The sequence below is a fragment of the Macrosteles quadrilineatus genome, unplaced genomic scaffold, assembly GCF_028750875.1.
Source record: "Macrosteles quadrilineatus isolate MER2022 unplaced genomic scaffold, UCM_ALF_1.0 Scaffold_6__1_contigs__length_79288215, whole genome shotgun sequence".
Classification (NCBI taxonomy): Eukaryota; Metazoa; Arthropoda; class Insecta; order Hemiptera; family Cicadellidae; genus Macrosteles; species Macrosteles quadrilineatus.
Window position 1 is genome coordinate 55,532,512 of NW_026542599.1, and position 24,316 is coordinate 55,556,827.

The 24,316-nt window shown below is 37.2% G+C and overlaps 1 protein-coding gene across 2 annotated transcripts in view; it reads left to right on the plus strand.

Moving 5' to 3' along the window:
- LOC128997245 (uncharacterized) overlaps nucleotides 1–24,316 on the plus strand; it is a 168,124-nt gene that overhangs the window by 14,033 nt on the left and 129,775 nt on the right. For both annotated transcript variants that reach the window (XM_054422857.1, XM_054422858.1), the window contains exons 6-12: nucleotides 4,613–4,652; nucleotides 5,470–5,888; nucleotides 6,100–6,133; nucleotides 7,877–8,283; nucleotides 9,903–9,936; nucleotides 13,791–14,164; nucleotides 23,853–23,898. In XM_054422857.1, the coding sequence (XP_054278832.1) occupies nucleotides 4,613–4,652; nucleotides 5,470–5,888; nucleotides 6,100–6,133; nucleotides 7,877–8,283; nucleotides 9,903–9,936; nucleotides 13,791–14,164; nucleotides 23,853–23,898 (1,354 nt within the window). The remainder of the gene's footprint in view (nucleotides 1–4,612; nucleotides 4,653–5,469; nucleotides 5,889–6,099; nucleotides 6,134–7,876; nucleotides 8,284–9,902; nucleotides 9,937–13,790; nucleotides 14,165–23,852; nucleotides 23,899–24,316) is intronic.

The following is a 24,316-nucleotide window of genomic DNA, read 5'->3' on the forward strand; positions in this document are numbered from 1 at the left end:
TTTATTTTTACTTTCTCACTACAGATGTTTAAGAAAATCAAAATTGAAAATCTACATGAACTAGGAGTTAGTTTTAACACCGCACTAATTGACAAAATTGATACAGTAGAACAAACTGTAGTTTTAGTTATATACAAAATTTGACAAAAATATCTCAAGCTCAGTATATTCTCCCCACTATAAATTCGGAGGTTGTTTAGCTATTGTGTAAATCACTTTTAAACTTTTTTTGGTGAGGAAATCGAGCTAAGCGGGTAAAATTATGAAAGAAAATACGATTCCTACAAATTAGTACTACGCATTTCTTATATTGCCAAAAAAGGCAGTTATAATTTGCCTCCAAATACAAAATAGGAAAAACACAGTATTCAATGTATTTCTTATGGAAAACATGTTTTATTTTTAATTTTAACCATAAATCATAACAAAAGCAAACTTTTTCATAATTATTTGAAAATCTATTTAAATTAAGCTTTCCAAAGACCCATGATTTAATAACAACGGTACAGTAGAAGTATAGATTTAGTTGTACAAAGTTTAACAAAAATATCTTTATTGTAATTCAGTATTTTCTCAGCCCCATAAATTCGGAGGTTGTTTAGCTCTTTTGCGAACAGCTTTAAAATTGTAAGGAAATCGACCTAAGTTGAAGGTGATATTCTGAAAGAGAATAACATTTTATACAATTCACTATACTGTATCTATTGAAAATAGGCAATAAAGGCATTCTAAGTTGGCTACAAATAGAAACTTTGTAATAAGATCTTGGAAAAGCAGTTTTTAATGTATTCTTGTTTTTGTGTTTTTCAACTCAAATCTTATTCAAATAAAACTTTCATAACTATTTGTAAATTTACACGAATTAGGCTTTCTAACAACCCATTGATCAACATAATCGGTCCAGTAGAAGTCTAGATTTTGTTGTACATATCTGTAAATATCTCTATTTCAGTATTTTCTAAAATCTATAAACTTGGAATCGCTTGGCCTATTTGACAATAAGGTTTAAATTGTCAGAAAATCTACAAAAGTGGTTGCGATATTTTGAATGAGGATAAAATTTCCTACAAATTACTACTATGTATTTCGTGAAAATACCTTATAAAGGCATCCAAAAGTTGGTTACAAATTGAATTTAAAAAACAGAAACTTGAAAAGCGTTTGGGATGCTTGTAAAAATTGGGATTTTTGATCCTCAAAACACAAAGTTTCCCTACTTCTCTCTAGACCCTTTTAAAGAGCTCAAAAACAAATTATTTATTATAACAAAGTTTCTTTGTACGGTTATTGGTAACGGAGAAAATTAAAAAAAATTAAATTAAAAATTCCCATGTTATTCTTATGGAGAATATTTTACAATGTAGTTTGTTCATTTTTAGATATATTTTGATCTGGAAAATTTATTTATTTTATACTAAGCTATTATATCTTACTAAAAATACACTTTATTAGTTTCCTTGTAGCTTCAAACCTAGGTATACTAGTTAAACCTCATGTTATTAAAATATAATTAATTAAAAATCAATTTGTCAAAATCACGATCTCGGTTTTGATCAAAGCAAGCGAGAGACCGTGGTCTGCCATCCATGCGCTTAAGGTATACATAACTCGGTTTAACTTTAGCTGAGCCAGCTCAACGCTGCGTGCAGCTATCAAAGCTGCAACGTCGTCTGCGCACCCAACCAAAACAGTTTCCTCACGCATTTCAGACCTCAAAAGGCTGTCATAAGCGACATTTCAGAAGTCTGGGCCGAGTATGGAACCTTGGGCAGCACCGGAAGTGACACTCATAGTCAGTGGGCCTTCTGTAGTGTCATACATGAGTAGGTGGAACCGGTGATAATCCTCTATGATACACATGAGGTATGCCGGAACGTGGAAGGTGTTCTCCAGAGCGTCCAGCGTAATCACGCCACCTTGCGGTATTAAATGCATTTCGCACATCGAGCGTTACGAGCAGCACAACCCTACGAGAGTAGTGATTAAAATCCTCAGCTCTCATCATGGCTTAGTCCACTTCCTCAATCGCTTCAACCATTGATCGCCCCATCCTGACAAGAGGAGAGGTCCCCTGTAGTGAAAACGGCTGCATTCAGCCGGTAACAGACCAATTTCTCGAGACATTTGCCAGCCGTGTCCAACATACACAGAGGTCTGTAAGAGGATGGCAGGTCTGGGTCTCCCTTGCCCTTTCCAACAAGCACAAGCCTAGCTGTTTTCTAGCACGAGGGAAAACCCCTTCGACCAGGCAGGTGATGTACATGCTTAAAAGGATCAAGGGGTTGGTAGTCAAAACCTTTTTGAGGACTTCGCCGGGTACCAAATCGGATACAGAACTCTAAAACTTATTGTTCTTCAGGGATAGGACGGCCGCCTCCAGCTCTTCAAGGATGAAAAGTGGGGCGTCGTCCGCCCTTCCAAAATCCCGCAGTAGGTGAAACGTTTAGTGTGGCCTTGGTTTACTCCGATGAATGGCTCGACGAAGACACCTTCTAGCCACCCTATAAGCATCCGACTCACGACGTATGTCTTAGGGTTCTCTAGCCCTGGTAGCAAGTTTAGTCTTCTGGCTCTCAATGCTGCTCGATGCAATTCCGCAATCTTGGCTGTACACCAATTCCCCGGGTGCTTATTGCACCGGTATCTCCTGCGAGGCATAGACTCATCGCAGGCTGAGACAATCAGTCCTATCGTGGATTTAACCAACGCGTCTGCTTGAGCCACGCCAGTTGCGGGATGAACCACCGGCGTTCTTCGTAGGATGGCTCCGTTGAATTTTGCCACGTCCAGTATTTTTATGTTCCATCGAACGGGCACTTGACGTAACGTGGCTACTTGTCTCTGATGACCATCCAGGATGTCAACAATTATGTACTGGTGGTCACTGGCCGTGTAATCCTCCAGGACTCTCCAGGCTCTGATCCTTGGTAAAAGGGACTCAAATGCAATGGTAATGTTCCTGCAGGTCCCCACATCCCAAGATGGCGGAAAGTTGGCGTGTTACCCTAGTTGATGACTACGATTCCGGCTCTGGCAGCAAAGTCCAGAATGTACTTACCGCGGGAGTTGGTGAAGGCCGTTCCCTACACGACAGCCCTAGCATTTAAGTCCACACCTACGACGAGAAAACTGGTTGTATCATACAACGCTCTCTTCCAGGTGGTCTATATTCTCTCGAAAGTCACGGATGGCCTCGTTGGGAGTAAGGTAGACACAGAAGTAAGTGACATCCCTGCACCGAACCCAAACGAAACCTCGGCCATTCTTGTGACCCCGTACTTGAACATATATATTTTTTTAAGAAATCTTTATTGTTTTTTCCATACAACAAACAGACACAAAAACACATTTACACATAAAAAAAAGAAATATATTTGCATTACGAGCCCAGAATGCAGCAGTACCAAAACTATCAGGGAACAAAAGGATGGGTCCCTATCTCGATACTGGTACTGTTCGCTGACGTCGACATTGTGTTCGAGGGCAAACTGACAGAGAAGTGCGTCATCCGTCCTGGATCGCTCTAGATTGCACTGAAGGATTCTTATCTTCCTAGTTCCTGGGAGTGATTTAGTTTGCTGTAGTACAGCTTTAAATACACTACACTGCTTAGACCCAGCTATATGCTTTAAGTTTTTGTCAGCGAGTCCATTTTCTTTGCAAGTGAAACAGGAATCTACTTGGCAGTCCTTACGGATTTGTCCAACTCCCCCACATCAAAGGCAGTTATTGCTTTGGTCGCGGCCAAACACCCCTTTAACACCTTTAAACACCCCTTCACTTCCACCCTCCGTCTGAGCCTGAAGTTGACCCAGCTGACTCTCAGATGCTGGAGTGCCAACACCTTGATGGCGTGTGCGTCTGCCATTTCGACGACTTCCATCCGCTGCTGACACCTATCTACTGGGTTTTGTGGGTCACACCCTTAGAATGGCCGTTTGCCCGGTAAGCTCGGGTACAGCTTTCCTCAAGGCCTCAACAACGACACTCTCCGTCAACACACAACCAATGTCTCGAACCTCGACTGATGTCTTTGGCTCAAGAGCGCGGACGATGTCCTAGCCTTAAACAGCTGCCTTCAGTTCGGCAGTAAAAGCATCCTTGTCTTTTGAGTTACCCAGTTCAAGGAGAACGTCCCCGTCCCGGGTTTGTCTAATCGATCATACAACCGTATCGGCCTGCTCCGGCTATTTAAGCTCATGTACTGTTACTTACAAGGCGGTAAATATTCATTAAAGATGTTAAGTCGTGGTCGATTTAGATTGGACAATCCAATCATCATATGCGAAAGACACAATAGACACAATAGCCAGACACAATAGGCGAATAAACCTCTTTGTAATTCTCTTTCTTTCTCAAATTGTAGGCTATATGTATAAAGACAAATAAAAAAAATGAACTAAGCTGATTAATGAACAAGTACATTTCAACTGCAGTTGTACTGATAAAAGATGTATTGGCCGGTACTTCCGGTAGATAATAGGATATAAGTAGGGAGGCCATTCAAGACTCTTGTCATTTGCCTATTGGGTCTGATGATGATTGGAGTGCCAAATCGAAATCGATCACCACTTACAAATTTTTGTTAATATTTTGCATCCATTTGTTTCAGATCCCTAACGAAACTCCTAACACCTGTCCATTTCTAAAAAGTAAGTTAAAGAGAGGAATTTTGAGTGTTTTCTTTTTACATAAACAATTAATTATACATGAGAATCTGTATTCTTAACCTTAATTTTAGTAAGCAGGGTTTATGTAATTTGAATAATTACAAAAATATGTATCCAATGTAAAATAATTTATTAAACTTATGATGACAAGAACTTCCGATGACAAGACATTTGGAATCGTCAAAATGTTCAAAACCAATTTTGCAATTGACAATCCACCCTAGGATCTGGGTAGAATGGTGAGAGAGCCACTTCAACTTTGGAGCTTTTGTTGCCGGTGATATTTCGGGTGATTGTTTTTTAAATGTATGAGATTGACCCTGCTTATTACCAAGAATATCGTAGTAATATTTTTCGATAGACTGGGTATAGCCTATACCATAGACGAATATACCGACGGCCGTGCTGCGGTTAGCATTAGTTCTGGCGTCCACTGCTTGGAGCGCCATCTAGTAACGGAAATAAATCCACAGGGTCCCCACAATTACCATTTAGTGTTAAATAAATCTGAATGAATACAGTCCAATTATTCAGACAAAGACAGCGACACACAAACTTGAATGTAGTGTTTTAACTGAATATGAATCCTCTGCGTAGAGTAAAGATTATACTGTATGTATATAACTGACTAAGACCAGCAGTCTTAGCCAGAACTGTCAAAATAAACCCAGTTGGCTTTTGATGTTTAACTTTTAAACTATGCCAAGTCTAAAAAAACCTTAAAACACTATTAGCCAACTACTACTACTATTTAAACTACTTTTTAACTACTATTTAAACCAACGTATTATTTTTACAGTGGCAGACATGGATCAGGCGCATATGGATTACATCAATAATCTGCCAAAAAACACCCTGACATTAGTGAAAGTATGGATGTTACCGTCTAATTTAGTTCTCGAATGCTACAAAGAGAACGGACAGAGAGATTCAACATTTTACTCAGTGTTTTCCGAAGCAGGAGAAACTCACGTTGTTACTATTAAAATGTTTGATTGTTCATCAGCAGAGAATTTTGCCAAAACTTTGGTTGTTGAAAGAATCAACTTTGGTGGTGAGAATTTGGTGACTATAGTAGGAAGTCGAAAATCGGAAAATGATGACTGGTGTTCGTATAGTATTACACAAAAAAGAGACAGCAAGGGAAAAGCTGTATTGAATAGATTTAATGCTTGGGTATACTACGATTACAAGCCTAAGGATGGTCATTGGAATGAGGTAAGGACCTAGTTTTAAGGATAAACCGTTTCATAAAATAAACTTTGTTTATTTTGTGTGGTTGATACTAATATCACACTTTAACACGAAGAAAACTTTCAAATCTCTTCATTAGCTTTACTAGTAAACTAACTTTAAGACGAATCACCAACACTTTGTCGCTATTCATCTGATGTGTTTAATTTGTTTCTTAATAGTACAATTGTTTCAGATTTCTTCAGATAATCATTGGCTATTAAATGAAGGTAAGAAACTTAAATTAAATTTCAGTTCAGAGTAAATTTTTACTCTGTATAACTTAATTGTGAAAACCAGCGTAACTGTGTCTTTAAGCTGATACACACTTTCCCCTAATTTTCTTGTTAAAACCCCCATATCATTTGTAAGTGGTGGAAGTAACTATGTTATATTAAGCGTAAAATCCCAACATTTTTTTATAATTCTCTAACCGTAATTCTTACAGAATTAGTGGTTGTACCTTTTCGTCTAGTGTCAAAGAGACCATATCATAAAACATTTTAATTTCGAGCAGTTTTTGTAAGATTCCGACTTTTCTGTTATTTTATGGGTTTTGATTGGGAAATCACAATTTTATATTTTAATAAATAATGCACACAAACGTAAAATAAAACATTCTCCATGCTATGTAAAAGGGGTATTATCAAATGTAATCAAATAACACAAAAATACCTTATAAGTGACTCAGGGAAAAATATTTTATAGCAATTTATTAATATTTAAAATGAATCAAGCAAGAACGACTATTATCTTGCTTTGCCATTTATTTTAAAAACTTATTTATGAACAACTTATTTACAATATGGAGACTTCTAATATAATACGTATCCTACTGTAAAAGTACTCCTCGTAGAAGGATCTTGATTATTCCCAATGTCATGTTCAAATATACACTAAACTGACCCCCCCCCCCTCTTTGACTCGTCAATTGTAAAGTAGTAAATTGGTCTTGATTTACAAAATATATCATGTTATTCCAGAAATAATTATAGATTAAAATCCTTTTTTTAAAATGGCACGTTTTTAAACGCACTAAAAAGTATAATATAATTTAAAAATATTATGAGGGAATAAATACTTTGTAGGATTTAGAAAACGTGGGGCGCATGCTAATTTACAATTATCTTCACCTATTGAACTATTATTATCTATTTCATGCTCCCCACGATTTCCGTTTTAAATCTTACAAGTATTTATTCTCTCCGCATATTTATAAACTATTTTCTACTGTTTAGCGCGATAAAAAACGTGGCATTTTAAAAAGTATTTTTATTTTATTATGTTCTACTTGTTAGTATGTAATGAGTAGATATGTTAAATCTATTTTATATAGCCTGTAAATACATAAACAAAACCATATTATCTGCAATCAGATGTTTTATATTTACTTTGAAATGCTTGTTTTATATTTAGAATCTCTCGGGAGCAGAACCTGTACCTCTAACTGTCAAATATATGGTCTTGAAACTGTCAAATTTAAGTATTTACAGCTGACTTCAAATGATGAATTTACATTCTTCCAAAATGTAAACATGGAAAATTTGAAAGCCTTAGGCTTAGCCCAAGGGAAATATGAAAAAATAATGATATAGTATTGTATTGTCATCCATTTGTGAGCTATGTTTAAAGTTTCAAGTCTCTAGCTCAACAAGAAATTAGTTTAAAATCGAAATCATAATTTGAACCGGACAAGAAAGTGAGCTAGTGAAACCGTTTGATAAAAAGAAAATAACTGATTTTTTAAACCCAATATAAATTATATTTGTATGTGTAACTTTAATAAAACATCTACTTAACCACATATTTAACTCTACATATTGAAGATAATATGCTACCTTAATCAGTAGCAATGTGTAACAAATATATGATAATAATGTGATAGAGCTGAATGATTACTGCAGGTGGTAGAAAATAAACTTTAAATATACTAAGAAATGGTTATGAATATTTCACACAAGTTGACCTGTTAGTTTCAGCCAAAAGCATCAAAGCATCCTACAATTTCCAGCCTGGTGTCCAACCGGTAGCAACATATTTATTACTACGGGGACAGTATGGGCGAGAAGATCGCACTTTTCTGGAATGCTACTTCAAAAGTGGACGACACGTTGGAGTTATCAAGACGTTGAATAATAGAGTTATAGTTTCAATACCGGGGTTGCCCTGCAAGTCGAAATCGGACTTGGATATAAAATCATTTGTTCACTTTACCGAAATCGACAGTGTGAAATATATTACGATAGGAAGTCGTGAAACTGCTAAAGAACATTGGCACTGCTACACCTTCTGTGCAGGTTGTCCAATATATGAAAAAAAGTACAGGTCTTATATCTTGGGATGTAACCCCGACAAAAAAGAAATTGCTAAGTGGTCGCAGGTAGGTTTTAGGATAAATCACGTATCAGTACTCAAAGTCACGCAGATGATTGTTTTCCTTTCAAGTACGTCCATATTTTCACCCTAAAATAGAGTAATGTGCTCTACATTTGTTCTATTACACATGCTCTATTATTTACATCTCTAGTGCAGTATCTACATTATTTTAGAGGAAGTATTTCCTTATGGTTTAAAAACATCTTAGGTTAAATGTACCATGTAACTAACACCTTAAACAACATTCAATATAATCAAAATTAAAAACCTTAGTTTATTGTATTACAAAACTTAACAGTATATAGAACTTAATCCTAATAGATCCTTAATATTTTATAATAAATCTCACAATGATTCTAAAAATTACAACAAACCATATTAAAACATAATTTGTAATGCACTTATTGCCATATTTTATTTTATTTTATTTCAAAGGACATTCAATTTTGTTTGATGTGGTGCTATTTTGTTTACTAACTTATCTATATCAATATAATTATAATGCAATGTACAGTTCAAGATGGCTAATAACAACTATAACATTTGACACTTAGACATAGGCAACAAAAACAAATAACAATAATATAGCAATAACAACAATAACCAATAGCAACAACAATAACAATGACGATCGCCCTTTAAACTAACCATAAATAAGAAGGAAAAAAGGCATGTTCGACTAAATAAATATTAGCTTCAATAAGTAACAGAATCTGACTAGAGCAATTATCATCATATAACATATCACATATATGCATGTTATGTTATATAATATGAGCATGTTTTTTATATTATTTTAAATGGGTTATATATAATACTAGCTGTTGTACCCGTGCTTTGCAACGGGAAGAGGACACAAAATATAAACATTTTAATCTTTACATCTGTAGCATACAATAGTTACACATCCGCCAACGCTTTTAGAAACAAAATTAAACTTGTATGGCCTTAATAGAAACGTATGACGTAGAAAGGTATGACTTTTAAACCTGGTAATAAGTAGTGGATACGACCATTTTGGTTTTGATTAATTTTAAATCTTGTGTAGGCTGATATGAGAAAAACTGACCAAATCTTCGAATAAAACTTTGACATGTATGATTTTATTTCAAAGCAAATATAAACAAACATTGTTAGAGATCTCATCGCAGCCATGGAGACCAATCAATATTTTACTTTCAAAATCTTCAAAAGCCAAAGAGGCAAAGCCTACGGTCAGTATCGTAATGTGAATAGTCCTATAATGGTCCTTGGTATGGTAGCTATATTTTTGTAAAATTTAAGTCCAGTTGGTTCAGTAGTCTTTTCACCTATTAGTAACACACATACAGACAGACACTATTAGATTTTTATATAATAGTATAGATGAAGGTGATGCTGTGGCCAATCATTTTGAACTACTTTGTATGCTGCACTCAATGCCGCAATCCGTTTTTTATTTTCATATTTGATTTTTGAAATATTGGCATTTTAAATAAAACAATTGTAATATTCCATCGCGTGCTAAAGTCAGTGGATGAAAGTTCGATTTGTCAGTTAACTGTAGGATAAATATGTTGCGTTATATTTTAACTTTACGTAACCCATTAATCTGTGTAGTAACAAAAACGTGTTTTTTTTCAGAATGGCGTCCTTTGGAAACGAGTTGGAGACACAAGTACGTTAAGCTAAATATTAAAGGAAGTAAACAAATATTAAATAAATTACTCTTTAATTTGTTTAGTCATTATTTAATTTATCGATTAAGTGAAACATTTTTACTATAAAATAATTAAAATGCCAAATTAATGATTATATTAGCTGTGGGCCCACCCTTCACACGGGTATCAAGTATTAACACTCCCAGGTAAACCCACCACTATACTACAGTGCTAGGTAGACACATCCCTAGACTACACTCCTAGGTAGACACATTACTACACTACACTCCTAGGTAGACACATCACAACACTACACTCCTACGTAGAAACACAACTACACTACACTCCTACGTAGACACATTACTACACTACACTCCTAGGTAGACACATCACTACACTACACTCCTAGGTAGACACATTACTACACTACACTCCTAGGTAGACACATCACAACACTACACTCCTACGTAGAAACACAACTACACTACACTCCTACGTAGACACATTACTACACTACACTCCTAGGTAGACACATCACAACACTACACTCCTACGTAGAAACACAACTACACTACACTCCTACGTAGACACATTACTACACTACACTCCTACGTAGACACATTTCTACACTACACTCCTAGGTAGACACATCACAACACTACACTCCTACGTAGAAACACAACTACACTACACTCCTACGTAGACACATTACTACACTACACTCCTAGGTAGACACATCACAACACTACACTCCTACGTAGAAACACAACTACACTACACTCCTACGTAGACACATTACTACACTACACTCCTAGGTAGACACATCACAACACTACACTCCTACGTAGAAACACAACTACACTACACTCCTACGTAGACACATTACTACACTACACTCCTAGGTAGACACATCACTACACTACACTCCTAGGTAAACACATTACTACACTACACTCCTAGGTAGACACATCACAACACTACACTCCTACGTAGAAACACAACTACACTACACTCCAAAAGGTAGATATACAACCACTCCTATGTATATGTATATGTATATGTATCCTATGTATTGTTTATCACACTGCTGACATAAATGAAACATTTTCCCACTGTTCACTCTTCTTATGACAACGATTCACAGCTACTCTTCTCATTCAAAGATCAGAGAGTTTGCAGGCAGAACAGGCAATAAATATTGATTTAACAAATATTTATCAGTAGTCAAAAACTCTTTGCCTTAGGTTAAATACTGAGAATTGTTCAGTAATACATTTAAGCAATCGCTTAAAGGAACACTCTTTTAAGCCATCAAAATAATGTAAATATACTTTTGGAAAATGATTTATTGAAGGCTACTGAGGGTGTTAAATTTCTTGGGTTTACGAATGATACAGAATTCAAATTTTCAAAACAAGTAAAAACAATCGTACAAAAGGGTCATATCTTTACTCAGAGTGTTGAATAGATTTAGGCATATATTAGCTGAGAATGTAAACTTACAAATGGACAGATCTCTAGTAATGTCAATAATAAATTATATTTTGCCTGTCATTTATTGGGTTTTCTTTGTTGGCAAAAAATTTGAATATCTTGGATCGCTTGCAAAATAATGCTCTAAGATTTGTATATGATCCAACAAAATGATCACATATCACTTATCAGAAAGAAAAGTGAAATGTTACTAGTACAGGTTGTTTGCGTCCTTGAAACTTTTGCCATAGTACATAAAGTGGCCAAAACAAACAGACCCTCCTACCTCAAAGATAAACTGACCATTCGAAAAGAAGTACGAGATAGGTGCAAAAAATGGATAGCCTACTGCATTTGCCTCGTGTAAACTTTGAATGTAGTAAGAAGGGGTTATCTTTTTTTGGCCCTCAGGAATACAATTCCTTACTTGAAAGAGTTAAAAATTTAAGTTATAAGGCTTTCAGACAAGACACGAAAAACTGTATTTGTAAATATAGGTTAGTTCTATTAGTTTTAATTAAATTATTTGTTCTCTTTTATTATTGAATTGAAGACTGTGTACCTGACTTGAGTTGTTTTGAAAAACTGTGTATTTTTGTGTCGAAAACCGATTTATATAAAAGAAGTTTGTATTCTATTCTATTCTATTTAGACACATCACTACATTACACTCGAAGGTAAACACATCACTACATAACACCACTACACTACACTTCTAGGTAGACACATCACTACACTACAATCCTATGTAGACACGCCACAATATTACACTCGTAGGTAGACACACCACTACACTACACTCTTAGGTAGATACAGCACAACACTACACTCCTAGGTAGACACACCACTACACTACACTCTTAGGTAGATACAGCACAACACTACACTCCTAGGTAGACACACCACTACACTACACTCCTAGGTAGATACAACACAACACTACACTACTATTTAGACACACATCTATACTACACTCCTAAGTAGAAACAACACAACAATACCCTGGTTAGATACAACACTACACTACACTCCTAGGTAGATACAACACAACACTACATTTCTATGTATACACATCACTACATTATTGGTACACTCCTAAGTAGAAACAACACAACAATACCCTGGTTAGATACAACACTACACTACACTCCTAGGTAGATACAACACAACACTACATTTCTATGAATACACATCACTACATTATTGGTACACTCCTAAGTAGAAACAACACAACAATACCCTAGTTAGATACAACACTACACTACACTCCTAGGTAGATACAACACAACACTACATTTCTATGTATACACATAACTACATTACACTACAACACATTAGATAAAACTCAACACTCAATCTTAGTTAGACACGCCACACACTACTCTACACCACACTACTAGGAAGATACAACACAACACTACATTCCTGGGTAGATACACCACAATACTACACTCTTAGGTAGATACAGCATAACACAACAGTCCTAGGTAGACACAACACTACACTTCACTCCTAAGTAGATACAACACAACACTACAGTCCTAGGTAGATACAACACAATTCTACACTCCTATGTAGACACATTACTACACTACACTCCTAGTACAACTCTTGGTAGATGCAACACAACACTGCATACCTAGGTAGACACACGACTAGACTACACTGCTAGGCAGATATTTGCCTCATTTGTTTAGGTCGTGGCTTGATTTTAACATATTCTATGATTTTTTTTTACATTTACGTCGTTGTTTTGTATCCATAATGAAAACCCATAAATCAAATGTTAAAAGTAAAAATATTGAGTTTCTTTTAAATTATACAGACATAATAAAAAGTTGAAATTGGTTTTGTCCAAGCCTTCCAAATTTTTGTCAAAACAACCTTGGTGAGTTTGGGTAAAATATGTTCAGCCATTATTGACTTAAATTAAGCAGGTTTATATTGAAGTCAATCCCAAAGAGCTTTACTTCGATCCACTCAATTAGATACAACCCAACAGAACACTGCGTAGACAATAAAAAACTCCCAACTTGTTAGATACACCATAGAAAGCCGACACCAAGGTCTCGTAGTGCCATATATGAGAAGGTTCTGCTTGAATCCTCTCAGGTAATAGACGTGAAACATGCAATTGTACAAAACATAAACAATCTAATTAATTTTTTTAAGCTTGACAATTAGCTAGTTGGGGGATGATCCGCAGTCAGAGCTAGGCTACCTCCCAGGGGACGTCTCATTGTTGCCGACTCATTTTTGATTTTTATTTTATTTTACTACTCACTTACTAATAGAGTCGTGAATGTGCTCACGTAATACAAGCAATAATTACACGAACAACATATTATGATTGAAAAACTTATAGTTGAAATTTTTAATATATTAATTTTTCTTACAGGTTACGAAAGAACTTACATAAGTAATTATTATTCCAACTACGAAGACGATAGTTTAACACTTATTCAGCTGTCTCACCAAGACTATATACTCAGAAATTCAGTTGGAACACAATTTGCAGTCCTAGATTTAAAAGATGGGAATTCTATTAAAATATACATGGTATATTTTTTGGAACATACAGAAACCCAGCCACGAACATGGGGAGAAATTTGGTCTGGGACGCCGGAGAAAAAAAACACGTATTATGTTTTTATTGATGATAAATACAAAAATGTGAAAGAGCTAACAGATGAAAATAAGAAAATTTGGTTTTTTTATTACCAATTCGATGAAAGTGAGGATTATAGCAGATACATCTACCACGATTTCAAGGTAAATGTTATTTATCACTAGTTTTAGTTAAGATACCAAAGCTTTTTTCCGTTTATATTTTAAGCTGAGTATAAATGCATGGAGACGTGAAACTGGAACGGAGATCAATAATTTGTCCTTTCAGAAAATTTCCTATACACAGAAAAAGCTATTGCCGTAGATGTCATGGTAATAAAAAAAAACCCAGCCGAAGCAAACCTGCAGACTAAGTGAATTTCAATATTTAGACTTTTTGCATGTTTACTAAAATATTACCTAAAATTTATAAATTTATTCCCTACTTAAATAACATTGAGTACCTATGTTTGCTAATATAGGGAAGGAGAATAGTGTTGTTTTATTAAACATTGATAGTATGGTATAAAATAAATAAAGTTACCAAACTTGATTGCAATATACCTATAAAAAAACTAACTAAAACAGTTTACTTTTTCTTCATTAGAATGACATGGGAATTTTACACATAAATATTTTTTTTTAATTTTCTCCGTATTCTTTATATTTTACACTAGGAGTACGCTCCGAAGTCACGCATGAGAATGGACGAAGACTATTCCATGTAGGCTACCATATATAATCTGTCTTTAGTCTTTGGTGCCCCTTATACCATGCCTCTGCGGCCCGCCGGCCGCCGTAAGTTTGTGCGGCAGCAGTGGCAGTGATGACCAGCGTTGCCAACACAATTTGCTCATTTTACCCGCAAAATCCGGTGGTAATCCCCGGAATTACCCAGAATCAAGTCTTGATTCCCCGCAAAAAACCCCTGAATTCAAATTTTAAAGATTTCGGCAAACTTTTTGGTAAAGTTTGTACCTCGTTGTAACCACGTTGTTACGGTGAATTGAGAGAATTATCAATATTTATACCATTCTTTCTTATATTCAGCAAACCATTCATCATTCATTTCAAGTTTTTTTTAAGGCTACCTTTGTTAACTGAAGTCAAATGAAATGTAATGAAATATCTATTTATGTACCTATTTATGCAAATATTTTTATCTTTATGAAAGAGAGGTACCGGAACTCCGTTCCACTGCATTCCCACCAAATCGAGCACTGAATAACAGTAAAACTCTATCCCCTATATAAACCAAACAAAAAAAAACCCCCTAAAATTTACAAGAGTTTAAACTTTATGTGATGACCCCTGGCCATATCATAAATTGAATGAATAATGTTTATTATAAAAGCTAGAGCTAGTAATGCAAGAGTGCCAGATGTGGGTGCCAGATCTGGGATGACATATCTGGACACATTCCAGAGCCTAGGTCTATCGCGAATGGCAACTTGAGTACTGTGGTAATTCGGAATTATATGAATAATATTCAATAGTTTGATGCCATAAAATGGTGTTAGTAACCCTTATGGAAAAGTGGACTGGTCCCAGATCTGGATTCTATATCTGGCCAGATCTGGTTTTATATGAGTTAATCTGACCAGATGTGGGTGCCAGATCTGGGATGACATATCTGGACACATTCCAGATCTGGCACCCATATCTAACCAGATATGGAATTAGTTCAGATCTGGCATTCCACCATTATATAAGTGATCTGGCTCCGACGATTTTCTTCAAATGTTGTAAATAGTTTATTCCTGGCCTAAAACGAGTTTACTGCAGTTAGAACCGCCAACAAAAATCCAATTACGTAGAAAAAGAAACTGAAAGTCAATTTTTTTAACATTAGTCTTATGGGTTGCTAAGTAACCATCTTGGCTGAATTAAATAACTAACAAGGAAAACGTAAACAAAAGACTTGTAAGTTGTCTATCCACAGTATACTAGCAAAACAAAAATACAGTACAAAAGGAAAAACATCAGTTGTTACTATTGAGCAAAGATTATACTGAAGATTACTCGATACATTGTAGTCAAGGGTAGCAGTGTGGAGTGCAATCCAGTAAGATATCTGCAATCCAAAAATGCTATGGGAAGGGAGGAAAACAGGTCCGTGATGTAGGAAGTGGTGAAGAAAGTAGTCAAGGCGAGCTGTCCGGAGTGTGGGAACTGTTTATGACGATTAGATTACGGTATCTGCAATCCTCAAATGCTATGAGAAGGGAAGGAAAATAGGAAATGGTGAAAGAAGTAGTAAAGGATAGCAGTGCGGAGTCTGGGGAATGTTTGTGGCAATTATATTAATTTATCTAAAATACTAAAATTATATGGAAAGAGATTAAAACAGGTCCACGACGTAGGAAGTAGTAAAGTTTAGCATCGTAGAGTGTGGGAAATGTCTGTGACAATTATTTATCTGCATTTCTAAATGGTATAGGGAAGGAGGGCAGACAGATCCACAACGTAGGGAGTGGTGAAGGAAGTAGTAAAGGCGAGCACTGTGGAGTTCGGGAATGGATTAATCTATCTTCAATACTAAACTGCTTTCAGAGTAAACTAATGATTTCCCCCGAGCAAAGCTCGGTCCTCAGGTACTAGAGTTCTTAAACTAGCGATACCACCTTAAAATTCTTTGGTGTGTAGTAGGAGTCCGTCTAAAATGCCCCGGAAACTCACGCTGGACAGTTATTAAAGATAAACTTGAGTCATAATGAAAAACTCAAAATTTTTTTCTTGAATTGTAACCATTTTGAAAATGATGCAAACACGTCCAAGAAAAAACCAAGACTGATTATTGAACAGCTGATTATAAAACTTGGAAACATGCTTTTTAAGCACATGTTTCAAATATTTATGTGAGACGAGAATTGGGTGAGGTACACGCCTTTAAAACCTGATGATTCTTTTATAAACGCCCTGTATTTCAATTTGTCTTATTTGCAAGCAATTTTGATATTGTTATTTCATTGTGTTTCATTCACTATTTCAATTGTGCAAAGACAGTCTGGAGGTAGCATAAATTAATGAGTCGGTTCATTATAACCCAAACTTTACCTTCCTAATCGAACATAACTTCAAAACACTTAATACAGTCACGAATTCGCATAAAACCCAACCTACCTTCCCCACATGCCTAACTAAGAGCTGATTATTTAGTTTCAAAACAAATTGATTTAATTCCGCATTGAGTCGAGTATAAAGAGCTGTTTGCTTTCCTCACACAGTCCTCAGCCAACATTCGGACCCGTCCAGACCACGCCATATTACCATCCGAACCGCGAAATGAACCTTAGATTCGTAATTTTAGCCTTCGTTTTATATCCACTTAGGAATGTTTCCGACAAAAACGGATTGCATTTTTGGAATCAGCGTGAAAAATACTGTAAGTAAACATCTAAAAATTACATCATATCTGATTGTTAAACTAAAAGTCATAGTTTTGCATTAACTCTATTTATTATAACCCAAAAGTAAATATTTACAAACACAACACAAACAAATGAATATTAAACATATGTTACTTGTCATCTTCCCCTTGAGCTTGGAGTCCTAATCTTTTTTTTTATAAATCTATTATTTCGTCTCTTTATACCCTTATCTTTAATAGAAACTAAATAAGATCTGAGTTGTTGAAGTTTCTTCTCTATTACTCCTTCATCCCATGTTTTATTGAATACATCTTACCCAATTTACTGGTTCTTCAACAGGTTGTATGATGCCTCTTTTCACAAGAGAGTCCAAGGTCTCTTTAAACTTATCTTTAATTTTTAGAGGTCCTTGCAGTACTAATTGTGGGTTGTGTAACCCACAAATGCCTCTTTTGGTTGCCTCTTTTTGGGGGTACTCTTTTATTTTGATATTACATTTATCCGGGAAACAGCCTAATCCTTCAAAAACATCTTTATTTTCCTCAAAGATTTTTAACTTCTCTTTCTCTAGGTCGGTGTTACCACCATTTTCATTTCTGACACTCTCAATTCGTTTTAGTAGGTTAAATTTAACACATGTTTCAAGTCCTAAAATAGGTACCGTGTTTTCATTTTTTACAAAAAAAAAACTAACTACATCAATATTTTGATCGGTTTCAATTTGAACATCGATTATACCACAAGGTTTAATGGAAAACCCCCCAAATGACTGCAATGTGGTGTTACAAGGCTTCAATTTACTAGGTAAGTTCAGATTTCTTAAATGGCAATACATTGACATCTGCCCCACTGTCAAGTTGGAATTTTATTTCTTTGCCTTCTACCAGTTTTATTTTTTATGCTATCAACCACACAAAGGCTATTAATGTCTGATTCATGATTGTCTTCAACTGACATGCTGTTATCACAAACATTTTGCAAATTATTGCAATGCTTTGAACCAAGGAATTTATTATTATTTCGGCAAACACTAGCAAAGTGGTTTGGCTTACCACATTTTTTACAGATTCTTCCTATTGCAGGACACATTCCATGATGGATACCACCACATCTATAACAATTATTAGTTTTGCCTACCTGTCTGTTGTAACCTCCTTGTGACGTGTTATACCCCTGCTGCTGCTGCTGATTAAAACGTCGTATTGCACTCAAGCCCTGTCCATCTGTAATTTTAGAATTCACGACCGTGTCAACTTCAAAATTGTTTTGATCTGTTTTACCTTTAGCCAAACTTACATACATTACATTGTTTTTCTTGGCGGAAAAAGTAATGATTTATTATCTTTTTTGGATTGCTGACTTGGTGGGGAAAGTGTTACCACTTAGTGGTTTTTTGTTAGATTTTATTTTATTTTTGTAGAAAATTAACAGTTAAAATAAAAGTCCTCTTTTCTCTGATATATAGACCACGGCACAACTACATCTCATTTAATTTCAATAATATTGTTTGTGTAGAACTAAATTCTACAATTTTGGTCTTATCTGCTTTAAACCGATTAAAAACTTTTTGAAACACGTACCAAAATTACTATTTAACAAACCCCCTGGGCTTAAACTCAGTTTCAAATTTCATCAATGGTTATCTTGAACAACATAAAATGCGTTGGTGTTCTGATAATTAAACCCGTATATCTAACCCATATCTAACCGTATATCTAAAGACTAGTGTAAATTGAGCCCTTATTAGAGAAGTAAAAATGTAATCAAACAGATTAGGTTTGTTAGAAAAAGCATAAAACAAATATTGAAAAACTCATTTATCCTAAATTTACCTATCACTTTTTAATTGCTTGTTTAACATACGTAGAGTGATTTTCTCGATTGTTTTATTTGTTTTAGTGTATCAAAACATAAAAAAACCTTAGTACTTTGTTTTATTTGGTTTAGTGTATCAAAACAAAACAAACCTTAGTACTAGTACTAAGTTTGAAGTTCCTAGGTTTCATATGTTTTGATAAGTAGTATTAAACTGTTAAAAATGACGAGCTGCTGTACCAGTGTACAATCGGTACACTGCATTTTTCAGTGGAAAGTATCGGGGAATATCACTGCTCTAAGTAATTTTATATAGTAAGTAGTTCAAATCATTCGGTATACTTGAAAAAATCTATACTATTATATGGCGTTAAGGGCTTTCAAACAACATAAAAAACATTAAAATTGAGCCAGTGGTTTGGGCTGTAGGTCCGTCAACATTCAAGGAGAAGGAGGAGGAGGAGGAGAAGGAGAACACGGAATATTTGTGAATTTTCAAACTAGTTTATCTTGGCTCAAACACAACCGTTTTTTAAATTCTTTTTTTATTTTGTTGAGAATGAGTGCCCCTATCCAGTAGATGAATAACTATTGTAATAGCTTTTGTTTCTTCAGAGCTATAGACGAGTAAAAAAGCCACTTTGTCACGTCATGTATATATACACTGCAGCAGCTGTGTTCCGCTGGGGGACTTGGAGGGGCGGAACGCTGCTGCGTTCCTTAATTATTGCCAAGTCGCACATTTTTTTCTGCAAGTTCAGATGCTTTACAGAAGTTGATTACTCTATCAAAACTTGTATCTTCTCTTAATAGTTTTTCCTGCAACTCTTTATTATTCACTCCTAGAATTATAAGTGCTCTCAATATTTTTTCTTCCTGTTCTTCAAACTTGCAACATCTTATTAGATTTCTGAGGTCTGCGTAAAACGAGTCAAAATTATCATGAGGTAGTTGTTTCCATGAAAATAAAAGATGAATGCTCATGGTCATATTTTGTTTTGGTACACAGTGTTTTTCCAATGTCTTCATCACGTTTTCAACTGTTTCAACCACAGACTCATCTTTTATTGAGTTGTACAATTTCAAACCATCTGTCCCCAGAAGATTTATCAGTCTGGCTAATTGAATTTCCTTACTTTCTTTAATTCTTTCGTTGTTTTTGTAGCAATAAAGTAAATGTCGATTTCTTCCTTAAACTGTTTAAATTTGTCTGAAATGTTTCCCTCCGATAGGTTGAGTGGAACTGGTTTATTGAAATCCATAATATTTAAACTTTACTTTCCCTTCTTCTATTTAAACTTTACTTTTGTTGAAAATCGACTGCGCCATGATTGTTAGACTAAAAGTCATAGTTTTGTATTAACTCTATTTATTAAAACCCAAAAGTAAATATTTACAAACACAACATAAACAAATGAATACCTATTAAACATATATTATTTGTCAATATCTCAATGCATACATACTAAATAATTGCCAAATATTTTATCGGATGAGTAAATACATTTAATCTTAACAATGCATATCAATATTTATTCGATTCAATTTTTCGAAAACAAAAAATTGTGTAACTACGAAGCGCTATTCTGCCACCGCTGCCGGTTGTGGTTGGGTTGAGTGGTATTTGTTTTATTGAGGATAGTTATATGGTCGGATTGTGGTTTTCAGAAAGGGTGGACTGGTTTTGGTTGGGTCGGGTTTTGCGGGTTTACGCATTGTCATGAGTTGTGGGGGGGGGGGGCCGGGGTGGGGGTTCACTGAATATTTATTAATGCAATACCATATACCATATACAAAATCATTAACAGGGTAACACCATTTACTTAATTTATTATCCCACACAAAAACATACAACATGTGAAACTAAACACTACTGTCTATTGCCAACTGTGGATGGAATGAGGTAGTTGGTCACGGCAAGCAATGCCTGTCGTGGTTTACAGTAGTCGCAGTTAGTCTGGGCACGCGGACCCTTGTGTACTAACCGTCCCGCACGCCAAAGCCATGAAGACAGCGCTGAGGCACTGAACAACCCCAGAGAGCCGTGTGGGCCAGATGTTTTTGGAAATGAGCAATAAACACTCCCCTCTACACCCCCCGTCCGAGCACGGTCGCGCACCCAGATGGCCCAGACTAGCTGTGACAACTATACAGTTTGGGTGGGCGTGTTAGGGACTATTGATCAGGGAGATTGGTGTGGTGGGTGATGCTGAGATTTGGGCGATTGGTAAAATAGGGCTGGAAAAATTGTTGAAGCATCTCGGATATGCGGGCACGGTCAAGGTACTTCAAGTTAAGGTGTTTGAGGAAATCCCCAAGGGGTGGAATGGATTGGGCAGTGTAGGAATCCTGGTTTCTGGTCCAAGGGGGGGAGGTGGGAAGCTATCCCCAAGGCACGCCTTTCAGTAGCCTCCAGGCTGGAGAAAATGCGTTTAGGGGCTGTTAAGAGAATAGGGTGGGCATAGGTGAGAACGGGACGGATGACGGAGAAGTACAGACGCCCGAGCGTCGAGGTGGAGCAGTGGCGGCGGCAGTTGTTTAGGACTCGGAGCGCACGGAGGCGGGTAGTGGCTCGTTTCTTGGCTTCACGGAGATGAGGACCAAAGGATAGGTTGGAGTCAAGCTTGACTCCGAGGTAGGTGCAGGATTTTTCGAGGGACAGACGGACGTTGTTGAAATGAATGGGCTCAGATTTTGTTCTTTGAAACCTACGGGAGTTGAAATTGAAGAAGCAAAGTTGGGTCTTAGCGGCGTTGATGGTGATACGCCATTTGAGACAGTAGGAGAGGTAGTTTTGGAGGGTGGTTGTAGTCAGGCGGATAAGGGTGTCATGGCGCCAGTGAGAGGTCCAGAAGGCAGTGTCGTCAGCGAACTGAGCGAGACCACGGGAGGTGTCGGTGGGGCCAGTTGGGGTTGGAGACGGGAGGTCTCGGACATAGAGGATGTTTAGGAGAGGGCTAATTGCCGAACCTTGTGGGACCCCGGCATGGAGGGGTAAAGGAGAGTAGAGGGTTCCACGATGGCTGACTTGGGCAGTTCGGCCGTTGAGGAAGTGGGATATCCACCTGATGACTGGAATGGGGAGTTGGTGGTCCAGGAGTTTTACACGGAGCCCATCGTGCCAGACAGTGTCAAAAGCCTTTTGGACGTTTATGAGGGCAAGGATAGTTGGGCAGTGAAGGGTATTGTTCGTTTGGAGGCATGTACCAAACCCACAGGAGTTGATCGTACATGTTGACTCTAGGACGGAAGCCTGCTTGGGTGTCTGGGAGGAGGCCAAGGGAGTTCAGATGGATATGGATCCTGGTTGATAGGATTTTCTCGAAAAGTTCGGAAAGTGTTGACGTGAGACTGATGGGTCGGTAGTTAGACGGGTTGTGATGGTCTTTGTGGGGTTTGGGGAAGAGGATGACGTGTGCATGCTTCCACGCTTTGGGGGAGTATCCTAAAATGAGAACTGAGGTGTAGAGGGTGGTGAGCAGGGTAATGAGGACTGGGGGAGCCTTCTTGAGGAGAAGGTAAGAAATGTCATCTGGGCCTGGAGAGGTGTTTTTGAGGAAGTGCCGTTTCCGGTCAACCTCTTGGTAGGTGATTGGAGCGGTCAGTTCATGGAACGGGATGAGAGCAGGGATGGCGTCTAGGGGGTTGAAAGTGTCAGGGCGCTGGGTGACCAGGGTTTCTACTGTTCTGAGGTGTTCTTCGTCAAAGTCGGGGTGTGTAGGGAGTGTGTGGATGGAGGAGAGACGGTCGAGGAAAGCCTCAGCCATGCCTTGGCTATCCGTAACCAGGGTGTCGTTGACTCTGAGGGGAGTGGATGGGGTGTAGGGGTTGTTGCAGTTCTTGACGAAAATTGCGGGGATTGTCGTGCAAGTCGGACTCTGCCTTCTCACACACCTTCTGAGCCCTGGCGTCCTTAAAGGCGCGTAAAGCCAACTTTACGCTTTCCACCAACGCCGTGTAGGTGTCGTGAAGGTAGGGGGAGGCAGGATCGCAGAGTAGGAGGTGCCGCGCACGGTGTTTAGCTTTGATGAGGGCCAGGGTGTCAGGGGGAAGCCTGAGAGGTGTCCGAAGGACTCTCTTTACTGGGACTGAAGAGGTCTTAGCAGCCCTGTCCTGCACCGTATTTATAGGGGTCGCGACGCTAGTGCAGTACGTGGCCGCTCGATTAACTAATCACCCTGGTCGTTAAAGGGTAGACTGAAATTTCGTCATTGCGGGCCATTTGAAATCGTATAAACGCTCGTTTTCTGATCTCGTAAAATTTTTACCGTTACAAAGTAAAAATAATGCATTGATTAGTTTTGTTTCTCAAGCCGTTTGCGGATGTGTCACTCTTTTAATCATCCTTTGTAAATAGATTTTTTTTCTATTCCGCGTCCTCTTCCCGTTGCAAAGCACGGGTAACAGTTTCGTTGGATTTCATCACTATTTGATAACTTTTTGAAACTATCGAACTTATCAACGTTTAAATTGTAATGTTTAGCCCGTTTAAACTTTAAAGTAATTAACTTGTCTTTAAACAAAAAAAGTTTCAATACAGAGTTTTATATAATATGAGTTAGCACTTCAGTTTGGATGAAAATTGTTTTACTTTTGCTGTAGCTAATCTTATCACTGTTTGCCTAACATCGCTAAACTTGTACTTACTGAACGTAATCCTGTTTCAGAAAGTCGATAGTCAACTCACCAAAACCTGCAAGGCAACAATAGAGGGTGAGTAGTCCTAATTAATTGATTAACTTTATTTTGATACATCAAACTGTAACCACCCAAAACCCTTCAAGGGGTAAAAATCAGATGTTTAAAGTTTCATTTTAAGATATTACAGTTTTCTACGTTTTCATTTTCTACGGAGTAAGCCGCGCCCGCGTTGTCAGCGGCATCGTACGGGCAGGCCGTCCTACGTCATCGTAGAGGGGAGGACGCTAGTTACCTACCCCGCCGCCAAGGGCGATTGCAAAAAAGTGCCAAAAGACCAGACCTCATGATCAGTGTTGTCCGCCCGCAACCAAACCGTCAGTACGCTTGCTGTTTGGAGACAATCCAACAGTCTAACCTCCTAAATTCTGGTCAGCTAATGATTTCCCCCGTTCCTGGTATAGTCCTACTCCTAACGCATCAGGTTAGAGTG